This window comes from Ranitomeya variabilis, chromosome 1 (assembly GCF_051348905.1).
Source record: "Ranitomeya variabilis isolate aRanVar5 chromosome 1, aRanVar5.hap1, whole genome shotgun sequence".
Taxonomy (NCBI): Eukaryota; Metazoa; Chordata; class Amphibia; order Anura; family Dendrobatidae; genus Ranitomeya; species Ranitomeya variabilis.
Genome location: NC_135232.1, coordinates 1,111,699,096 through 1,111,723,182, shown reverse-complemented (window position 1 = coordinate 1,111,723,182; position 24,087 = coordinate 1,111,699,096). Strand labels below are relative to the sequence as shown.

The window sequence follows — 24,087 nt, the reverse complement described above, 5'->3', positions numbered from 1 at the left end:
TAGTGACTTGCTGGAGGTCATTTTGCAGGGCTCTGGCACTGCTCCTACTCCTCCGTTCACAAAGGCCCGCTCCATGTCTCCCGAAGTTTCCTACCTGTCTCCTGGTATCTGCTCCATTCTCTGGACACTGCTGACACACAGCTACCCTTCTTGTCACAGCTCGCATTGATGTGCCATCCTGGGTGAGCTGCACTACCTGAGCAACATCTGTAGGTTGTGGACACCGCATCATGCTACTGTACAGTACCTCTAGGGGTGAGAGCAATGACCAAATGCAAAAGTGACTAAAACAACCAAAAAGAATGAGAACAGAGAAATGGTATGTTGTCACCCCCTGCAGAAACACACATTTATAGGGTGTTTCTTGCTAATTTCCTATCATTTCTACCTGTTGTCTGTTCCATTTGCACAGCAGCAGGAGAAATTGATTCACAATCAGTGTTTCTTCATAACTGGACAGGTTGATTTCACTGAAATGTGATTGACTTCGAGTCACTTTTATTTTTTATGTATGTATATACACTGCTCAAATAAAATAAAGGGAACATTAAAATCCCACATCCTTGATATCACTGAATGAAATATTCCTGTTGTAAATCTTTATTCATTACATAGTGGAATGTGTTGAGAACAATAAAACCTAAAAATGATCAACATAAATCAGAACTAATATCCCACGGAGGTCTGGAGTTGGAAGGATGCTCAAAATCAAAGTGGAAAATTAAGTTACTGGCTGATCCACCTTCAGTGGAAATGCCTCAAGACAAGGAAATGATGCTCAGTAGTGTGTGTGGCCTCCACGTGCCTGTATGACCTCCCTACAACACCTGGGCACTGAAGAGGCGGCGGATGGTCTCCTGAGGGATCTCCCAGACCTGGACTAAAGCATCCGCCAACTCCTGGACAGTCTGTGGTGCAATGTGACGTTGGTGCGAGACATGATGTCCCAGATGTGCTCAATCGGATTCAGGTGTGGGGAACGGGCGGGCCAGTCCATAGCTTCAATGCCTTCATCTTGCAGGAACTGCTGACACCAGACACATGAGGTCTGGCATTGTCCTGCATTAGGAGGAACCCAGGGCCAACCGCACCAGCATATGGTCTCACAAGGGGTCTGAGGATCTCATTTCAGTACCTAATGGCAGTCAGGCTACCTCTGGCGATCACATGGAGGGCTGTGCGGCCCTCCACAGAAATGCCACCCCACACCATTACTGACCCACTGCCAAACCGGTCGTGCTGAAGGATGTTGCAGGCAGCACATTTCTCTCCATGGCGTCTCCAGACTGTCACATCTGTCACATGTGCTCAGTGTTAACCTGCTTTCATCTGTGAAGAGCACAGGGTTCCAGTGGTGACTTTGCCAATCCTGGTGTTCTGTGGCAAATGCCAAGCGTCCTGCACGGTGTTGGGCTGTGAGCACAAGCCAGATCTGTGGACGTCGGGCACTCAGACCATCCTTATGGAGTTGGTTTCTAACCGTTTGTGCAGACAAGTGCACATTTGTGGCCTGCTGGAGGTCATTTTGCAGGGCTCTGGCAGTGCTCCTCCTGTTCCTCTTTGCACAAAGGCTGAGGTAGCAGTCCTGCTGCTGGGTTGTTGCCCTCCTACGGCCCCCTCCATGTCTCCTAGTGTACTGGCCTGTCTCCTGGTAGCGCCTCCAGCCTCTGGACACTATGCTGACAGACACAGCAAACCTTGCCACAGCTCGCATTGATGTGCCATCCTGGATGAGCTGCACCTGAGCCACTTGTGTGGGTTGTAGAGTACGTCTAATGCTACCACGTGTGTGAAAGCACAACCAGCATTCTAAAGTGACCAAAACATCAGCCAGAAAGCATTGGTACTGAGATGTGGTCTGTGGTCCCCAGCTGCAGAACCACTCGTTTATTGAGGGGGTCTTGATAATTGCCAATAATTTCCATCTGTTGTCTATTCCATTTGCACAACAGCATGTGAAACTGATTGTCAGTCAGTGTTGCTTCCTAAGTGGACAGTTTGGTTTCACAGAAGTTTGATTTACTTGGAGTTATATTCTGTTGTTTAAGTGATCCCTTTATTTTTTGGTGCAGTGTATAATCGCACAGCCGAAAGTGTTTCTCCCAGAAAATTATTGCACCTACGCATGTTTGTGCATTCTGTGTATTTGAACGACACAAATTGGGCTGGAAAAAATTGTTGTCACTTTTCCAAAATTGTGGGTAAACAACTTTGTTTCAAGCATGTGATTGGTTTCACTTCCTCTCCACTATCTCTGCTTGCTGTCAGTGATAAATAATCCTCATTCACATTGTTTGGCTCTGGCTTCTCGAGCTTCTGCTTCCATGATTGCTGGAGCCGCGTATTTCCGTATGAAAGTGATGAAAGAGGAGAGCCGAGATGGTGCCACTGTCGATGCAGACAAGGGCCACAGGCAGAAGGTTTTTTTTTTTGTTCATTATGACATTGTGTTTCTTTCTCTTTTATATAGTCGCCCTGACCATATGCTGACACAGATGTCGGCACACAGCTATATCCATACTGTAGTAGTCCCTGGTTCTTACAATGGAGGTATCTTCCCCGCCTTACGTCTGCAGGCTGCCTACGTAGACCCTTTAGTTGACCCCCGAGACCATTGTCTGAGGCCTTTAAGGCTCAGCTATTGACTTGTATGGCACGAGCCAGCTTTATTCTGGGGAGCTAATTTGCATAATCTTACAAGCGTTGCTTGATCTATAAGTCTACCTTTGCCAATTGGTGGTCTCCACGAGAAGGAGATTTAAAGGGGACCGGTCATTGTTGGAAGTGGTGTCTGATCTGCAGGAAGATGTTATAGAGCAGGAGGAGTTGATCTCTCTATATACATTTCTGGGATGCATAGGAGTCCAGTGGGCGGGCCTAGTAAGTGGCTGACAGTCTTCCTCCATGTGTAGTCCCACCCACTGGACTCCTCATTCTGCTCAGTGCCGTGCTCTCCACAGATCGGACTGCAGGTTCTCTTTAACATATTTTTACATGAAGAAGTTAGAGATGAATGCAGGCGCTTGTCTCCAAAGAAGGTATGTTCTATGCAATCAATCTAGTCATATGCAAATCAGACAGTAAGTGCCCTGGGGGCGTGCTTGACACGCCTCAATGCACTTCCAGCCTAATTTGCATATGACTACATTTCTTATTACTTTTATCTGATCTCTACATAAAAGGCATTAATTTTTGACAGCCATTAAAAACGTGGTTCCATTAAAATACCCCATCTAGAGCCTGGTTTAACGCCTCTCATGATGCAAAACTTTGTAGGTCAACTATTTCCAATAGATGGCAGTAGAGAGCCGGCGTTCATTCTTCTAGAGGAGAGCTCATTTGCATATTTTTTTTCCCAGGCTGCATTGCCCGGCCACCTATGTCTGGTGGAGAAACCTCGCTTGTAGAACAATTGCTCTGACATATGGCATTAATTTTGTTCTCTTTGGGCTCGTATTGTACCTCCCAATAGTGGGGTCTTTACATCCTCCTTTCTGACCCTGAGCAAACATGCGTACAAAAAAATGTAAGGGCTGAAGAGAGGGATGAGCCTTTCCTCCTGCTATTTCGGGTGATTGATGTGTAGGGTGGTCCGCAGCCTGCTGTCCTGTGACTCCCCGCTCTGGCAGCGGCTTTACATCCGGTCTATATTAATAGCTCACAGCCGAGGACCCTCCTGTCAGTCCTGGCTCCGCAGCGCTGAGTCCCCCTCCATAGTCTGTACGTGCACCACGGGTTTTATTTCTTTTCCATTTTGCTTATTTCTGCTTTTTATTAGCAGCTTTCATTAGCATTCAGTAAAGCGATCCGTTTGCATTGCATTATCCCGGCGCTATAAATCCTAATTGTGCGTTTGCTTCCGCTCTGATTGGTTTTCCCTGTAGTCAGCCAGACTGCAGCTTTCTTAAAGAGACACCGCACCCCCTTTAAGGCAAAGAGGTTCCCTTACATTATTATATAGGGGGATTTGTTCCTTTTTTTTATTTTAGCTCTTCGGATCATAACATCTTCACTTTCTCCTGTCTTGTGGGGAGTCCCTGAGCTTGGTGTCTGCGTCTATCAGCTGCCCCCTCCCCCATATATGCATTCGCAAGAAAAGATATGAATGTGTGATGGCAAAACAAATCATACAGCCGTGTATATGGCATCTTATACAGCCGGGTATACGGTATCTCATACGGCCGGGTATGCGGCATCTCATACGGCCAGGTATACGGTATCTCATGCAGCCAGGTATACGGCATCTCATACAGCCGGGTATACGGTATCGCATACAGCCGGGTATAAGGTATTTCATACAGCCTGGTATACGGTATCTCATGCAGTCGGGTATACGGCATCTCATGCGGTCGGGTATACGGCATCTCATGCGGTCGGGTATACGGCATCTCATGCGGTCGGGTATACGGCATCTCATGCGGTCGGGTATACGGCATCTCATGCGGTCGGGTATACGGCATCTCATGCGGTCGGGTATACGGCATCTCATGCGGTCGGGTATACGGCATCTCATGCGGTCGGGTATACGGCATCTCATGCGGTCGGGTATACGGCATCTCATGCGGTCGGGTATACGGCATCTCATGCGGTCGGGTATACGGCATCTCATGCGGTCGGGTATACGGCATCTCATGCGGTCGGGTATACGGCATCTCATGCGGTCGGGTATACGGCATCTCATGCGGCCGGGTATACGGCATCTCATGCGGCCGGGTATACGGCATCTCATGCGGCCGGGTATACGGCATCTCATGCGGCCGGGTATACGGCATCTCATGCGGCCGGGTATACGGCATCTCATGCGGCCGGGTATACGGCATCTCATGCGGCCTGGTATACGGCATCTCATGCGGCATCTCATGCAGCCTGGTATACGGCATCTCATGCAGTCGGGTATACGGCATCTCATGCAGTCGGGTATACGGCATCTCATGCAGTCGGGTATACGGCATCTCATGCAGCCGAGTCGGGAATTATGTGTCTTTCCTGGTTGGTGTGTCGTCTCGGGTGACGATACGGAAAATGCACTCTGGGCAGTGCCCTTCCAGCCTTCTCACTGGTGGCCGCACTCTGGACGGGCGCCCTTCCAGCCTCCTCGCCGGGGGCCGCACTCTGGACGGGCGCCCTTCCAGCCTCCTCGCCGGGGGCCGCACTCTGGACGGGTGCCGGGTGCCCTTCCAGCCTCCTCGCCGGGGGCAGCACTCTGGACGGGTGCCCTTCCAGCCTCCTCGCCGGGGGCCGCACTCTGGACGGGTGCCGGGTGCCCTTCCAGCCTCCTCGCCGGGGGCCGCACTCTGGACGGGTGCCCTTCCAGCCTCCTCGCCGGGGGCCGCACTCTGGACGGGTGCCCTTCCAGCCTCCTCGCCGGGGGCCGCACTCTGGACGGGTGCCCTTCCAGCCTCCTCGCCGGGGGCCGCACTCTGGACGGGTGCCCTTCCAGCCTCCTCGCCGGGGGCCGCACTCTGGACGGGTGCCCTTCCAGCCTCCTCGCCGGGGGCCGCACTCTGGACGGGCGCCCTTCCAGCCTCCTCGCCGGGGGCCGCACTCTGGACGGGCGCCCTTCCAGCCTTCTCGCCGGGGGCCGCACTCTGGACGGGCGCCCTTCCAGCCTCCTCGCCGGGGGCCGCACTCTGGACGGGCGCCCTTCCAGCCTCCTCGCCGGGGGCCGCACTCTGGACGGGCGCCCTTCCAGCCTCCTCGCCGGGGGCCGCACTCTGGACGGGCGCCCTTCCAGCCTCCTCGCCGGGGGCCGCACTCTGGACGGGCGCCCTTCCAGCCTCCTCGCCGGGGGCCGCACTCTAGACGGGCGCCCTTCCAGCCTCCTCGCCGGGGGCCGCACTCTGGACGGGCGCCCTTCCAGCCTCCTCGCCGGGGGCCGCACTCTGGACGGGCGCCCTTCCAGCCTCCTCGCCGGGGGCCGCACTCTGGACGGGCGCCCTTCCAGCCTCCTCGCCAGGGGCCGCACTCTGGATGGGTGCACTTTCACCTTTTTTTTTCCCATCCCCCACCAACTGTATATTGATCATTTTGCTGAAACCGGGAGTCTGATGAACGTTTGACCAGTTGTATTGCAGATTTCATTCTGCAACTTTTCCAGTCAATGGGTGGATAGCAGAAATGTATGTGCACGCCGCCGACACAACCCTGTTAATATGTATGTAAATGCCTGTAACAAATCTGCATTCTCCGGCTATATTATTATTATAATTTATTTATATAGCACCACTAATTCCATAGTGCTGTACATGAGAAAGGGGTTACATACAGAGTTATAGATATCGTTTACAGTAAACAAGTTTACAATGACAGACTGGTACAGAGGGGAGAGGACCCTGTCCTTGCGGACTTACATTCTATGGGATAGTGGGGAAGAGGCAGAAGATAGGGGCGAGGCGGCCACTCTGGCGATGGCGAGGCGGCAGAATGGTTACTGCAGGCTGTAGGCTTTCTTGAAGAGATGGGTTTTCAGGTTCCGTCTGAAGGATCCGAGGGTGGTGGATAATCGGACGTGTTGAGGCATGGAATTCCAGAGGATGGTCGATATTTGGGAGAAATCTTGGAGGTGGCTATGTGAGGAACGAATAAGTGTGAAGGAGAGTAGGAGGTCTTGGGAGGATCGAAGATTACATGAGGGAAGATAGTGGGAGATTAGTTCAGAGATATAGGGAGGGGACAGGTTGTGGATGGCTTTGTAGATCAGTGTTCATAGTATGAATATAAGCGCTTGCACAATCAACTCTGCTTTCAAAGATTAGAACCCGAGTTTTTATTTTTAAAATCTGATTGTTAGGCTATGTGCACACGTTGCGGATTTTGATGCGGAGCCGCAGCGTTTTTGGACCCGCGGAATTTATTCAAATCCGCAGTGTAGTGCATAAGCAATGTTAGTCAATGTCAAATTGAGAATTGTGCACATGCTGCGGAAAAAAACACACGGATTTGCATCAATTTATTTTCCGCAGCATGTCAATTTTTTTTGCGGATCTGCAGCGTTTCTGCACCCATTGACTTCCATTGTGTCCGCAAAACCGCAGGTTTAAAAAAGATCTGCGGTTTTGCTTCGGATGTGCCTGCGAGAAACGCTGCAGATTGGGAGGGGAGAATGTGTGTGGAAGGAGACTGTGTGTGAGCGGAGAAGATGTGCGGGTGTTTGTCTCTGTGTGTGCGGGGCTGTGTGTGTCTGGCATCGTCTGATGGGACTACTAGTCCCATCCAGCTATGCCTGCTACAGTGACGGCTAGCCGAATGATGGGACAGTTGTAGTCACATCATCCGCCTACTGTGTTCAAGTGTTAAAAAAAACCCCACACATGTAGACATACAGTACATACTCACCAAACTCCTAGTCCCCAAAGCCCTCGATCACCTGGAAAAAAAATAAAACAAAAAAAAGTATACTCCCTGATCCAATGTAATCCATTTAATAACCAGTGTCTGTCCCATGACGATTTCCCGTGGAGAGCTGTCACATCGGCCGATGCGACCGCTCTCCAGAGCTCCGGTGACAGTGACAGGAGGTAATCCTCCGCACTGTATCACTCTGCCGTCAGAGGTCGCTGTCACTTGCAGCACTGCTGCGTGGGAAAATTCTCACGCAGCGTTGCCGTAAAGTGAGAGCCTGAACTCAGGTAACCTCTTCAGTGGTGCTCTCCATTGTCTCCTGTCAGTGTGTCACTGAAGGCCTATAGAGCAGTCATATCTCCTGATGTGACAGCTCTATAGGGGGAGATCGTCGTGGGACACTCGTTATTAAATGGACTGCGTCGGACCAGGGAGTATTTGTGTTGGTTTATTATTTTTACTCTGTTGCCTCATTGGGGGACACAGGACCATGGGTGTTATGCTGCTGTCCACTAGGAGGCGACACTATGCATAATCTGAAAAAGATTCTGTGGCTCCTCCTCTGCAGTATTCACCCCTGGACGGCGTCAGCCTTCTCCAGTTTTTGCTTAGTGGAGGCACACCTAAGACTTTTTTCTCTTTTACTCCGTTTTTTCCCGACGGATTACAGATGAAGAAAAGTGGGTCTCCTGCGAGACTCCCGCATGGCTCCTTCCTCTGCCCCCTATTATGGGGTGCCCGGTTGAAGTAGAGATGGCTATTCCCCATGTTGCTCCTTCCCCAGTCCCTCGGGTGCTGGTTCGAAGTCGAGACCACCCCTCCTTCCCCAATTCCTTTTGGTTTCTGGGTTGAGGTCGAGGCGAGGATAAAGGCCCCTGAAGGTGACATAAGCACCCTCCCTAATCCCCCTCTGGGGGTATTAGGTTAAGACGCCTCAGGTAGTGCCTGTACAGGCAGCATTCTACAGCTCCCAGCAATGGGCCAGCATACTGCGCCTGCATCCAGGGACCCCAGCCCAGCTCCGGGCTCCTGTCGGGGCCGGGGGGAGTGCAGGCAGGCATGGCACATACAGACACAGGGCTCCCTGCGCCTCTGTCTCTGCGGCAGCACCAGCTCTATACTGCCTCAGGGGGACCCCTCACCGGGCCCCCCTTCCGCTTACAGCCCCACCGCTATCCTGCCTTTAAATCCGGGGGGGGGGGTCCGGTTCAGATCCGACCCCCTCCCGGACTTTTGCGCCGGCCTGGAGCCCTTCTGGGCATCAGGCATCTAATTTAGGCCCCGACTTCGGCCTAGCTAGCCGCCGCCTCCTCTCCACCCCCCAGCCCGCCCCCCGGATGACAAATATGACACTCTACAGCAGAGGTGTCAAACTGCATTCCTCGAGGGCCGCCAACAGGTCATGTTTTCAGGATTTCCTTAGCATTCCACAAGGTGCTGGAATCATTCTGTGCAGGTGATTAAATTATCACCAGTGCAATACAAGGAAATCCTGAAAACATGACCTGTTGGCGGCCCTCGAGGAATGCAGTTTGACACCTCTGCTCTACAGTGTCATAGAGGGGGCAGATCGAGACAGAAAGGGCACGTTTTTACACAGCTTTGCCGCGTTTTTCTCAGCTCTCCGCCCCCCTTCTCCCCCTGCCTCTTCTCCTCGGTGGCCATTTCTACTGCAGCAAGGATTAACCCTGCATCTCCCGGTCAGCAGGATCAGGCCAGCCAGTCTCCGGGGGGCACAGGACTGTGGATCTTCGGCGCTGGACCTAGGGGCAAACTGGTGGGGTAAGATCACAGCTGGGTTGTTTTACTCGGCTGTGAATCCATATTCCCTATAAGGCTCCCCTATAGGATCCTCTGCATAGCTACCCCTGTAAGGTCCATCTGCAAGTAGCCCTATGCCGGGCTCAAGGTCCAAGAGAATCAGGCAGGACTGCTATTATGCATTCTGCACAGCCTGCAGGACCGCTCTCCCCAGTGGCAGTATATACCCACACTGCCAGGGCTGCACTCAGACTACTTTGTCAGAGCCCCAAGAGGCCCCTGCCAATGCAGTCGGTGTCTAATGCCATGCTGGAATGGGTCACTCAGATGTCGCAATCTATGACGCAGTCTATAGATAACCTAACCTCCACATTGCTTCAGGCTCTGCAGAGTCATGCCTCGGCTATGACCGTTACCCAGCAAAGGGAGAGCTTGGCTCAGGGACAGGACGACCTGGCACATCCACGTCTAGGTCAGGACGCAAGCGGACCCACAGTCCATCTACGTCATCCCATAGCACTCGTCATCCCCTTCTAGGGAGAGACACCGTAGTTCCAGGTCATCTAGACTGTCCCCTTCTAGGGACAGACAATGCAGATCTCCGCAGTCCCCGACCAGAGAAGGCCTCCTCCCCAGCTCACCCAGCAGGGGACGCCTCAGTGATACACAGGATTCGGAAGGCATCTGTGACTCCGACTCAGACAAGGAAATGGAGGGGGTCCCTGATCCCAATCCCCCTAGCAATACAGCGCTAGTTGAGGACATAATCTCTTCCATCCATCGGGTGCTGGACATTTCTGATCCGCCACCAGAGGCCCCAGAACACAAGATTTCCTTTGAAGGACCTCTGAATCCGCCTAAGGTTTTCTCAAACCACCCAGAGTTTAAGGTGATCCTTAAAAAGCAGTTCTCGCATCCTGAGAAAAAATTCGCTAATCGCAAATATCTGGAGGCGGGGTACCCCTTCCCGCAGAAGGATACCAAGGGGTGGACAGACCCACCCAAAGTGGACTCCCCAGTCTCTAGACTAGCAGCACAGACCCTTATTTCACTGCCAGATAGCTCAACCCTCAGGAATGCAGCAGACCGGCAGGTAGAACGCATGGCTCGTTCAATTTTTGAGGCCGCAGGGGCATCCCTTGCTCCCGCGTTCGTGTCAGTTTGGGCTGCCAAGGCCGTTCTGGCCTGGGCCAAAAATTTACAAGCTGGCCTCCAAGCATCCGCTCCTGAGCTGTCGGACCAAGCGGTTCAAATAGCAGTCGTAGCAGATTACATGCTTCATGCAGCTCTGGATTCAGCAAGGGGTGTAGCGGGGATAACATCAAACGCCATCACAATTCGGCATATCCTCTGGCTGCGGGAATGGAAAGCCGACGCAGCCTCAAAGAAATCCCCCACACACCTCCCCTACCTAAGTGGGCAACTTTTCGGTGAACAGTTGGACACGATGATATCCAACATCACCGGGGGTAAGAGTACCTCTCTTCCCCAACTAAGAGTACCTCTCTTCCCCAACTTAAACCTAAACGCACTTACAAGAAGCGTAACCAAACTCTATTCCGATCCTTTCGGAATTCTTCGGGCTGGTCCGTCTTGCGTCCAGCACAAAATCGTAACCGTTCCCCACGCGGGGACAACTCACGATCAACGCAAAGGTCGGACAAGACCTGGCAGTCAAAGGCAGCCCAGTCTAAACCCAGAGGAGGAGGAAAATCTCACTTTCTCATCATGACTCATGGACCCCGGAAGACACCACACCCGTAGGCGGCCGACTTTTGCTCTTTCATCAAGTATGGCTGCCTATTACAGAAGACGGGTGGGTCAGGGAACTAGTGTCTTCCGGATACAAAATAGACTTCACCTCCAACCCACCGAACTGATTCTTCCTCTCTGTCCCCCAAAAACCACCAGCCAAGGCTCATGCCTTCCAGCAAGCGGTCGCCTCGCTTTTTCAAGCAGGAGTCATAGTACCGATCCCCACGGCCGAGCGCTTCCGAGGGTTCTACTCCAATCTATTCGTAGTCCCCAAGAAAGGAGGCAGCGTGCGGCCCATACTGGACCTAAAACAACTCAACAAATACGTACGGGTCCGTCACTTCCGCATGGAGTCACTTCGGTCCATCATTGCGTCCACGGAGAAGGAAGAATATCTCGCCTCCATAGACATACAAGACGCATACCTGCATATACCGATTGCACCTGCTCATCAGAGATTTCTCAGATTTGCAATCGACCAGGACCACTACCAGTTCGTGGTTCTCCCGTTCGGACTCGCCACGGCTCCCAGAGTGTTTACCAAAGTCATGGCTGCCACCATGGACGTCCTGCACTCCAGAGGCATACTAGTCGTTCCATACTTGGACGATCTACTCATCAAGGCTCCCACCTTCAAGGACTGCGAGCTCAGCGTCTCAATCACAACCGACACTCTGAGTCGCATGGGATGTTTAGTCAACCTGCAAAAGTCTTCACCAACCCCAAGTCAGTCTCTGACCTTCCTGGGAATGCTATTCAACACCTCCAGGGGTCTAGTGCTCCTTCCCAAGGACAAGGCACTGGCTCTCCGTCTAGGAGTTTGCACCCTCCTCCGCAAACCCCCTCGATCTCTCCGGTTTGCCATGAGAGTCCTCGGCAGGATGGGGGCAGCAATAGAATCCGTCCCATTTGCCCAGTTTCGCCTCAGGCCTCTCCAACTAGCCATCCTCAAATTCTGGGACAAGAACCCTTTCTCTCTCGACAGGGAGTTCCGGCTAACGTCAATCAGGAGGTCCCTGCACTGGTGGCTCAAGCCAACCTCGCTAGCAAAGGGGAAATCCTTTCTCACAAGTCATTGGAAAGTTCTGACCACCGATGCGAGCCTGAAGGGTTGGGATGCAGTGCACCTACACCACAGGGCAAGTGGTCCCCAGTAGGAGCGACCATGTCCATCCTTGACAAGCCAGCTGGTATGTCACTCTCCACAAGGAGAAATGTTACCACTTAGACCCCAGTCCAGAGCCTCTCACCTAGCCAAATCAGTTCTCATGCTTCGCACTGACGAGGGCCAACAGCCCGAAACACCGTGTCTGCGAATTGAGATACTGATTTGGCTTTTATCCTAAGTCATATTGCACGACTCGTTAATGGGTTGATTGTGACTTGTAGGATCGCTACTTCCAACAGGTGGTGCTATAGAGTTAAGTCCTCTTTTTCTCAGAAGAGGCAATTTGCACATCAACATCCTGGAAATTCGTGCCATCCTCCTGGCATTGAGGGCCTTTCATCACTTACTGGCAGCCTCTCACATCAGAATACAGTCAGATAACGCCACAGCTGTGGCATACATATGTCAATCACCAAGGGGGGGGACCCGCAGTACCCAGGCGATGCGAGAAGTGTCACATATTCTCCACTGGGCGGAGAACACAGGGTCGGTTCTCTCGGTGGTCCACATTCCAGGTGTGGACAACTGGGAAGCAGACTTCCTCAGCCGACAAGAAATAGACTCGGGAGAGTGGTCTCTCCATCCCGAAATTTTTCGCCAGATCTGCCATTGCTGGGGGACCCCGGATGTGGACCTAATGGCATCCCACTTCAATGCCAAGGTCTCCAACTTCATGGTCAGAACACACGATTCGCGGTCGCTCGGAGCAGATGCTCTGGTTCAGGACTGGACCCAGTTCCAGCTTCTGTACATTTTTCTACCTCTCCCCCTGATATCCAGAGTGGTGAGGAAGATCAAACGAGGGAGTTCCAACCATCCTAATTGCACCGGACTGGCCCAGACGTATATGGTACGCCGACATCGTACAACTTACAGCAGACACCCCCTGGCGTCTCCCCGACCGCCACGATCTTCTATCACAAGGCCCGTTCTACAACCAGAACTTAGGGGGGCTCTCAATTTGACAGCGTGGCCCTTGAGACCTGGGTTCTAACCCAGGCAGGGCTCTCGCCGGACGTCATTGGAACCATGATCAGGGCACGGAAGCCAGCCTCTGCCAAGATTTATTACTGTACCTGGAAAGCTTTCTTTACCTGGTGCGAATCTCGTGGCCAGACCCCACTCCCTACCCAAAATACTTGGTTTTCTCCAATCCGGTCTGGAGGCCAGGCTGTCATTGGGCTCGCTTAAGAGCTAGGTGTCAGCCCTCTCAGTGCTTTTTCAAAGGCGCATTGCTACCAAGCCGCAAGTAAGGACTTTTCTTCAGGGGGTTTCCCGATTGGTTCCCCTCTACAGACGACCACTAGAAACGTGGGACCTCAACCTGGTCCTGACAGCATTGCAGGAACCACCCTTTGAACCCCTTAAGGAGGTCCCGCTCCGCCTTCTCTCCCAGAAGGTGGTTTTCCTATTGACAATCACTTCGCTACACAGGGTGTCTGAACTGACAGCACTCTCCTGCAGACTGCCCTTCCTGGCTTTTCACCAGGACAAGGTAGTTCTTCGTACGGTCCAATCCTTCCTTCCGAAGGTTGTGTCCAACTTCCACCTCAATGAGGAAATTTCACTACCATCCCTTTGTCCGGTACCGGTTCATAGAGTGGAGAAGGCTCTGCATACGCTTGACCTTGTCAGGGCATTGTGTATATATGTGTCTAGGACTGCGTCCTTCCGGAGGTCTGATTCTCTTTTCCTCCTTAAGGAAGGCGGCCACAAGGGTCTGCCAGCTTCCAAAGCTACCCTTACCAGGTGGATCAAATCCACCATACAAGTGGCCAGCCGCCTTAAGAATTCTCCTCTTCCAGCTGGTATTACGGCACACTCTACACAGGCGGTAGGGGCCTCCTGGGCCATTCGGCACAACAAGTGTGTAAGGCGGCCACTTGGACTAGCCTACACACGTTTACTAAACCCTACAGGGTTCATACCCAGTCCTCAGCGGACGCGAGCCTGGGTAGATGTGTTCTGCAGGCGGCGGTGCCCTAAGTATACGGGCCTGTCTGCACAATATTCGTCCATTGCTTCCCACCCAGGGACTGCTTTAGGACGTCCCATGGTCCTGTGTCCCCCAATGAGGTGACAGAGTAAAGGAGATTTTTGTGTACTCACCGTAAAATCTTTCTCTTTTCCTCTAATTGGGGGACACAGCTCCCACCCTGTTGCCCTTTCCGGGCCGTTGTAACTGTTGAGTTCTCATATTGTTTTCTTGAGCTCGTACATATTTGCCTTCTTACAGGCATAATTATGTTATTCATGTTACGTTCCTCCTACTGCTTTTGCACAAAACTGGAGATGGCTGACGCCGTCCAGGGGTGTATACTGCAGAGGAGGAGCCACAGTTAATCTTTTTCAGATTATGCATAGTGTCGCCTCCTAGTGGACAGCAGCATAACACCCATGGTCCTGTGTCCCCCAATTAGAGGCTAAGAGAAAGAGATTTTACGGTGAGTACACAAAAATCTCCTTTTTTTCAGGAGATCGAGGGCACTGCATGGATTGGCAAAACTGTGTAGTGTTTTTTCATTAAAATACTTTTTTTTCTGGCTGTCTGTTTTAACCCTTTCACAACTATAGGATTAGTAATGGATTGGTTTCTTATTGACGCCTCTCCATTACTAAGCCGGCTTGATGTCTCCTTACAATTCAAAGGTGGAATCACCCCCAAACTATTACCCCATATGCCACTTCTACAGGGCAGTGGGAAGAGAAGCGGCTAAGTGCCGGAGTCCCTGAGCTTGGCGTCTGCGTCTATCAGCTGCCCCCTACCCCCCATGTATTTTTTTTAATGCATTTGCAAGTAAAGATATGAATGTGTGATGGCAAAACCGTACAGCCGGGTATACGGTATCTCATACGGCCGAGTCGTGAATTACGGGTCTTTCCTGGTTGGTCTGTCGTCTTGGGTGACAATGATTCCCTGAACGGAGCAGATGACCAGTGGTCCAGTCCGGGCTTCCATGACTGGATGCAGACCTGGTATTCATCATTTTATTCTTTATTATAATGCATCCTCTATCTATAGGTCTTATCCTCTATCTATAGGTCTTATCCTCTATCTATAGGTCTTATCCTCTATCTATAGGTCTTATCCTCTATCTATAGGTCTTATCCTCTATCTATAGGTCTTATCCTCTATCTATAGGTCTATCCTCTATCTTACTGTGTGTAAACACTGTTCAATGGAGTATGTAAATGAAGAGGTTGGACAAGAAATTTCATCACAATTCTTTTTTTTTTTTTTTTTTTTTTATATAAATTTTTATTGAAAATATTACAGAAACCACAACATAAAACAACCTATTAGCATAGGTAGCATCAATCATGACAGACGTCACAGTACTTTTTTTTTGTTCAATAATAGATCTTTATTTAGCCTACAAAACGTACACAAATCCGCATGAAAATCCGCATCAAAACCACATCTAATCCGTGCAGTTTTTTACCTGCGTTTTCTGCCAAGAAATGCAGAATCTGCACAGAAAACTCCACAGGCAAATCTGCAACGTGTGCACATAGCCTTAGGGGTTTTTTTTGTGTGTGATTTTTCGGAGTGTTGCAACGATTGACGTTTTGGGTGAAGTTGTTGGCACATTAAATTTTGAGAAGATTTGCTAATTCCATAGAGTCATTCTTTAACCCCTTCCCGACATTTGACGTACTATCCCGTCGAGGTGGGGTGGGCCCGTATGACCGCCGACGGGATAGTACGTCATCACCGATCAGCGGCGCTCACGGGGGGAGCGCGGCCGATCGCGGCCGGGTGTCAGCTGCATATCGCAGCTGACATCCGGCACTATGTGCCAGGAGCGGTCACGGACCGCCCCCGGCACATTAACCCCCGGCACACCGCGATCAAACATGATCGCGGTGTACCGGCGGTATAGGGAAGCATCGCGCAGGGAGGGGGCTCCCTGCGGGCTTCCCTGAGACCCCCGGAGCAACGCGATGTGATCGCGTTGCTGCGAGGGTCTCCTACCTCCTTCCTGGCTGCAGGTCCCGGATCCAAGATGGCCGCGGCATCCGGGTCCTGCAGGGAAGGAGGTGGCTTACCGAGTGTCTGCTCAGAGCAGACACTTGGTAAGCCTGCAGCCCTGCACAGCAGATCGTCGATCTGGCAGAGTGCTGTGCACACTGCCAGATCAATGATCTGTGATGTCCCCCCCCTGGGACAAAGTAAAAAAGTTAAAAAAAATTTTTTCCACATGTGTAAAAAAAAATAAAAAAAAAATCCTAAATAAATAATAAAAAAAAAATATATATTATTCCCATAAATACATTTCTTTATCTAAATAAAAAAAACAAAACAATAAAAGTACACATATTTAGTATTGCCGCGTCCGTAACGACCCAACCTATAAAACTGCCCCACTAGTTAACCCCTTCAGTAAACACCGTAAGAAAAAAAAAAAAAAAACGAGGCAAAAAACAACGCTTTATTACCATACCGCCGAACAAAAAGTGGAATAACACGCGATCAAAAAGACTGATATAAATATCCATGGTACCGCTGAAAACGTCATCTTGTCCCGCAAAAAACAAGCCGCCATACAACATTATCAGCAAAAAAATAAAAAAGTTATAGTCCTGAGAATAAAGCGATACGAAAATAATTATTTTTTCTATATTTTAGTTTTTATCGTATAAAAGCGCCAAAACATAAAAAAATGATATAAATGAGATATCGCTGTAATCGTACTGACCCGAAGAATAAAACTGCTTTATCAATTTTACCAAACGCGGAACGGTATAAACGCCTCCCCCAAAAGAAATTCATGAATAGCTGGTTTTTGGTCATTCTGCCTCACAAAAATCGGAATAAAAAGCGATCAAAAACGGTCACGTGTCCGAAAATGTTACCAATAAAAACGTCAACTCGTCCCGCAAAAAACAAGACCTCACATGACTCTGTGGAGCAAAATGTGGAAAAATTATAGGTCTCAAAATGTGGAGACGCAAAAACTTTTTTGCTATAAAAAGCGTCGCTGGTTTCACACTTGCGTTTTTGTCTGCAGCGTTTTTTGCACAAAAAAAGCATGCGTTTTTTCCCTATATTTAACATTGAAAACGCATGCGGTTTTTTTGTACGCGTTTGGTCGCGTTTTCAAACGCATGCGGTTTTTTTCTGCATGCGTTCATTTTCAGAAATACAACCTGCAGTATTTTCTTGCGTTTTTAAGCACATGCGTTTGTTTGCGTTAAAAACACATGCATTTAAACACACTGAAAAGCCACCCACCACCATCAAGGTGATAAAGGGATCCAAACCCTAACCCTAACTCTACCCCTAACCGTTTAATGAACATTTTCTGACAGTCATAGTGCCACGTATTTCAGTGCCACGTATTTCAGTGCCACGTATTTCAGTGCCACGTGTTTCAGTGCCACGTATTTCAGTGCCACGTATCACATATTTCAGTGCCACGTATCACGTATTTCAGTGCCACATATCACGTATTTCAGTGCCACATATTTCAGTGCCACGTATTTCAGTGCCACGTATTTCAGTGCCACGTATTTCAGTGCCACGTATTTCAGTGCCACGTATTTCAGTGCCACGTATCACATATTTCAGTGCCACGTATTTCAGTGCCACGTATTTCAGTGCCACGTATTTCAGTGCCACGTATTTCAGTGCCACGTATTTCAGTGCCACGTATTTCAGTGCCACGTATCACGTATTTCAGTGCCACGTGTTTCAGTGCCACGTATTTAAGTGCCACGTATCACGTATTTCAGTGCCACGTATTTCAGTGCCACGTATTTCAGTGCCACGTATTTCAGTGCCACGTATTTCAGTGCCACGTATTTCAGTGCCACGTATTTCAGTCACGTTTAGGGTTAGGGTTAGGGGTAGGGTTAGGGTTAGGGTTAGGGCTAGGGTTGGAGGTAAAGTTAGGGTTGGGGCTAAAGTTAGGGTTGGGGCTAAAGTTAGGGTTAGGGTTTGGATTACATTTACGTTTGGATTAGGGTTGGGATTAGAATTATGGGTGTGTCAGGGCTAGGGGTGTGGTTAGGGTTACCGTTGGGATTAGGGTTAGGGGTGTGTTTGGGTTAGGGTTTCAGGTAGAATTGGGGAGTTTCCACTGTCCAGGCACATCAGGGGCTCTACAAGCGCGACATGGCGTCCAATCTCAATTCCAGCCAATTCTGCGTTGAAAAAGTAAAACAGTGCTCCTTCCCTTCCGAGCTCTCCCGTGCGCCCAAAAAGGGGTTTACCCCAACATATGTGTTATCAGCGTACTCGGGACAAATTGAACAACAACTTCTGGGGTCCAAGTTCTCTTGTTATCCTTAGGAAAATAAAAATTTGGGGGGCTAAAAATCATTTTTGTGGGAAAAAAAAGATGTTTTATTTTCACGGCTCTGCGTTATAAACTGTAGTGAAACACTTGGGGGTTCAAAGTTCTCACAACACATCTAGATAAGTTCCTTGGGAGGTCTAGTTTCCAATATGGGGTCACTTGTGGGGGGTTTGTACTGTTTGGGTACATCAGGGGCTCTGCAAATGCAACGTGACGCCTGCAGACCAATCCATTTAAGGCTGCATTCCAAATGGCGCTCCTTCCCTTCCGAGCTCTGTCATGCACCCAAACAGTGGTTCCCCCCCACATATGGGGTATCAGCGTACTCAGGACAAATTGGACAACAACTTTTGGGGTCTAATTTATCCTGTTACCCTTGTGAAAATACAAAACTGGGGGCTAAAAAAATCATTTTTGTGAAAAAAAAAAAGAATTTTTATTTTCACGGCTTTGCGCTATAAACTTTAGTGAAACACTTGGGGGTTCAAAGTTCTCAAAACACATCTAGATAAGTTCTTTGGGAGGTCTAGTTTCCAATATGGGGTCACTTGTGGGGGGTTTGTACTGTTTGGGTACATCAGGGGCTCTGCAAATGCAACGTGACGGCTGCTGACCAATCCATTTAAGTCTGCATTCCAAATGGCGCTCCTTCCCTTCCGAGCTCTGTCATGCGCCCAAACAGTGGTTCCCCCCCACATATGGGGTATCAGCGTACTCAGGACAAATTGGAAAACAAATTTTGGGGTCCAATTTATTCTGTTACCCTTGTAAAAATACAAAGCTGGGTGCTAAAAAATCATTTTTGAGAAAAAAAATAAAAATTATTTTCACGGCTCTGCGTTATAATCTGTAGTGAAACACTTGGGGGTTCAAAGCTCTCAAAACACATCTAGATAAGTTCCTTAGGGGGTCTACTTTCCAAAATGGTGTCACTTGTAGGGAGTTTCAATGTTTAGGCACATCAGGGGCTCTCCAAACGCAACATGGCGTCCCATCTCAATTCCAGTCAATTTTGCATTGAAAAGTCAAATGGCGCTCCTTCCCTTCCAAGCTCTGCCATGCGCCCAAACAATGGTTTACACCCACATATGGGGTATCAGCGTACTCAGGACAAATTGCACAACATTTTTTGGGGTCCAATTTCTTCTCTTACCCTTGGGAAAATAAAAAATTGGGGGCAAAAAGATCATTTTTGTGAAAAAATATGATTTTTTATTTTTACGGCTCTGCATTATAAACTTCTGTGAAGCACTTGGTGGGTCAAAGTGCTCACCACACATCTAGATAAGTTCCTTAGGGGGTCTACTTTCCAAAATGGTGTCACTTGTAGGGAGTTTCAATGTTTAGGCACATCAGGGGCTCTCCAAACGCAACATGGCGTCCCATCTCAATTCCAGTCAATTTTGCATTGAAAAGTCAAATGGCGCTCCTTCCCTTCCAAGCTCTGCCATGCGCCCAAACAATGGTTTACACCCACATATGGGGTATCAGCGTACTCAGGACAAATTGCACAACATTTTTTGGGGTCCAATTTCTTCTCTTACCCTTGGGAAAATAAAAAATTGGGGGCAAAAAGATCATTTTTGTGAAAAAATATGATTTTTTATTTTTACGGCTCTGCATTATAAACTTCTGTGAAGCACTTGGTGGGTCAAAGTGCTCACCACACATCTAGATAAGTTCCTTAGGGGGTCTACTTTCCAAAATGGTGTCACTTGTAGGGAGTTTCAATGTTTAGGCACATCAGGGGCTCTCCAAACGCAACATGGCGTCCCATCTCAATTCCAGTCAATTTTGCATTGAAAAGTCAAATGGCGCTCCTTCCCTTCCAAGCTCTGCCATGCGCCCAAACAATGGTTTACACCCACATATGGGGTATCATCGTACTCAGGACAAATTGCACAACATTTTTTGGGGTCCAATTTCTTCTCTTACCCTTGGGAAAATAATAAATTGGGGGCAAAAAGATCATTTTTGTGAAAAAATATGATTTTTTATTTTTACGGCTCTGCATTATAAACTTCTGTGAAGCACTTGGTGGGTCAAAGTGCTCACCACACATCAAGATAAGTTCCTTAGGGGGTCTACTTTCCAAAATGGTGTCACTTGTAGGGGGTTTCAGTGTTTAGGCACATCAGGGGCTCTCCAAACGCAACATGGCGTCCCATCTCAATTCCAGTCAATTTTGCATTGAAAAGTCAAATGGCGCTCCTTTCCTTCCGAGCTCTGCCATACGCCCAAACAGTGGTTTACCCTCACATATGGGGTATCAGCGTACTCAGGACAAATTGTACAACAACTTTGGGGGTCCATTTTCTCCTGTTACCCTTGGTAAAATAAAACAAATTGGAGCTGAAATAAATTGTGTGTGAAAAAAAGTTAAATGCTCATTTTTATTTAAACATTCAAAAAATTCCTGTGAAACACCTGAAGGGTTAATAAACTTCTTGAATGTGGTTTTGAGCACCTTGAGGGGTGCAGTTTTTAGAATGGTGTCACACTTGAGTATTTTCTATCATATAGACCCCTCAAAATGACTTCAAATGAGATGTGGTCCCTAAAAAAAAATGGTGTTGTAAAAATGAGAAATTGCTGGTCAACTTTTAACCCTTATAACTCCGTCACAAAAAAAAATTTTGGTTCCAAAATTGTACTGATGTAAAGTAGACATGTGGGAAATGTTACTTATTAAGTATTTTGCGTGACATATGTCTGTGATTTAAGGGCATAAAAATTCAAAGTTGGAAAATTGCGAAATTTTCAAAATTTTCGCCAAATATTCGTTTTTTTCACAAATAAATGCAAGTTATATCGAATAAATTTTACCACTAACATGAAGTACAATATGTCACGAGAAAACAATGTCAGAATCGCCAAGATCCGTCAAAGCGTTCCAGAGTTATAGCCTCATAAAGGGACAGTGGTCAGAATTGTAAAAATTGGCCCGGTCATTAACGTGCAAACCACCCTTGGGGGTGAAGGGGTTAAGTAACCGGACTGGGCATTTAGTAATTGTACATGGAGTATAATAGTATTATACTAAAGCTAAGCTTGGCCATGTGTATTGCACATATTTTGGCAGGACCACTGACCATCTAATATGTATTTGGGCCACAGGGCAGATGACGTTGGGGGAGATAATCTTCTGATAGTTAACATTTTATGTCTAAGGATTAGTGAGTACAGGCTGCAATCGGCTTGCATCTAATGTGTATGGCCACCCAATGGCCATGTCTATCATCTCCTCTGTTCATGTGTACACTCCAGTTTAAGTCGCCGCTTTCAAAGAAAAGTTTATAAAGAAATGTTTTTAAAAAAAATTGTCCCCTTTTGCCCTATTAAAAGCTTGCCCTCGCTGTGTCTTTAAACGTCCAGTATAAAATTATTTAACCTGTGTGGCTGGCTTTATGGGAAATGGTCCATATAATGTATGTTGTAGGATGGTAAAGACAATGGGATACAGTATTTGTGTCGTCTTGGCCCATGGTTTGTTTTTGAAGAAGGACCCAGTTTCTGAAGGTTTTTACCCACTTTTGTTTTTGCAGTGGTGTGAGTCCGGACGACTACTTGAAGTTCTGCACAGAAGTTATAACACTTGAGCACAATGAAGCAAGTTCCTCATATCATTCCCAATCCCGCCGCCAAGACGTCAACCCCAGAAGTGAGTCGGGAGTGCTCGGTCTTCCTGGGAAGAGCACAGATTTCCACCACAATACAAAAAGAGGGAGTAATACAGAAGCTGAACGGCCATGACGCCTTGCCATTCCTGCCGACGGACAAACTGAAGGATCTGACGTCTCGGGTTTTTAATGGGGAATCGGGAGCTCAAGAAGCCAAAGTGCGTATCGACGCACAAGAAATTCAAGGCCTTGAGACTCCACCCAACACCACTCCAACCAAGAACGGATCCCCAGAGATAAAACTGAAAATCACCAAAACCTACATGAACGGGAAACCCCTTTTCGAATCTTCTATATGTGGAGAGCAAGGGGAAGAAGCTCCGAAACCCCAGGCGACGGAGACAAAAGGCAAGAGAGGAAGGAAACGGAAAAGTATAAAGTTGGAGCCAAATGAGGAGGATAAAACCTGTGAGGAAACCACTCCAGAAGAGTCCAGTACATCTGAAGCCCCTGAAGAGAAGGTATTGGTGTTTCCAAACCTAAACTTTGTGTTTTATAAGCTAGCAAACTAGTTTAGCAAAGCAGGCCCTTTTTCTCTTGCTTGCCGTGGATGTTGTCCTCTTCGTCATCCACACTGCAGTCATAATCTCCTGCTTGTGCCATACGGTATAGGGTATAGGATCGGCGCATGCACAATTTAAGTCGCCTTGTTCTGGGCAGAGGAATCTTTGCTGTAATATTTATTTTATCCCCATAGTCGTCTTCGGATTTGAACACCTCCGACCTCCAAGAACATGAAGAAACAAAATTCTCAGTTGGAGATTTGGTTTGGTCCAAAGTGTCCGGCTATCCCTGGTGGCCATGTATGGTGACGTCCGACCCTGTCCTGCACAGCCACACTAAGATGAAAGGTAAAATCTTCTCTTATATCGGGTGTAATATATATCCACATTTGATGGGTCACAGATATCTGTTGAATCGGTAAGACCCTATACATCCACCTAAAAAGATGAATTGTTGCCACACCCATCATTCATTTTGCTAGTGTGACCTCCATATATATGTGGCCACAATGGTGAGCCAATCAGACACTCGTGTTAGGGATTGACAAAGGGACTCCGGTATTTGGGATTGGCAGGGGGACTCCCAGTGTTTGGGATTGGCGGGGGTGGGGACTCCCGGCGTTTGGGATTGGTGGGGGGGTACACCCGGCGTTTGGGATTGTCGCGGGGGACTCCCGGCGTCTCTGGGATTGGTGGGGGGGAGGAGGACTCCTGGTGTTTGGGACTGGCGGGGGGATTCCTGGTGTTTGGGACTGGCGGTGGGATTCCTGGTGTTTGGGACTGGCGGTGGGATTCCTGGTGTTTGGGACTGGCGGTGGGATTCCTGGTGTTTGGGACTGGCGGTGGGACTCCCAGTGTTTTGGATTGGTGTGTGGGGGGGGGGTTTACTCCCGGTGTTTGGGATTGGTGGGGGGGGGGGGGACTCCCGGTGTTTGGGCTTGGCAGGGTGGACTCCTGGCGTTTGAGATTGGCGGGGTGGACTACCGGTGTTTGGGTTTGGTGGGGGGAGACTCCCGGCGTCTGTGATTGGCGGGGGGGGGGGGCTCCCGGCGTCTGGGATTGGGGGGGGGACTCTCAGCGTTTGGGCCCCTCCACTCATGCTCTTACTTGTAGCCTCTAGTCATTGCGGTCGTTACCAACATTTGTCTGTAGATATGAATTTGACCATGACAAACGCTTTTTAGGTGCTAATGTTTTGTCATGTTTTTTTAGGGCAAAAAAAGAGTATCCGCCAATACCACGTGCAGTTTTTTGGCAACGCACCTGAAAGAGCTTGGATATTTGAGAAGAGTTTAGTGAACTTCAAAGGAGAGCACGAGTACGATCGTCTGTGCCAAGAGAGCGCGAAACAAGCGCCCAAAGCTGAAAAACTCAAGGTGTGTAACTGACGTCAATGTTTGTTGTTGTATGTTTTGCAAATTTTTTTCCCCAATGCTTATTTCTATCTTTATAAGTGATCCTATATCTGTAAGTCACCCCCTCACCATCCCCAGAATGATGCATCTTCGGTTTAGTGCAGAATCCCCTATTTGGCGGCGGCACTTGCCCCAGAAATACTTACCACTGGTTCCCTTGCA

At 49.0% G+C, this 24,087-nt stretch overlaps 1 protein-coding gene across 2 annotated transcripts in view; it reads left to right on the top strand.

Moving 5' to 3' along the window:
* Nucleotides 1-24,087, top strand: part of NSD2 (nuclear receptor binding SET domain protein 2) — a 113,376-nt gene that overhangs the window by 8,551 nt on the left and 80,738 nt on the right. For both annotated transcript variants that reach the window (XM_077280188.1, XM_077280189.1), the window contains exons 2-4: nt 21,873-22,468; nt 22,705-22,858; nt 23,723-23,886. In XM_077280188.1, the coding sequence (XP_077136303.1) occupies nt 21,932-22,468; nt 22,705-22,858; nt 23,723-23,886 (855 nt within the window). In that variant the 5' untranslated portion in view covers nt 21,873-21,931. The remainder of the gene's footprint in view (nt 1-21,872; nt 22,469-22,704; nt 22,859-23,722; nt 23,887-24,087) is intronic.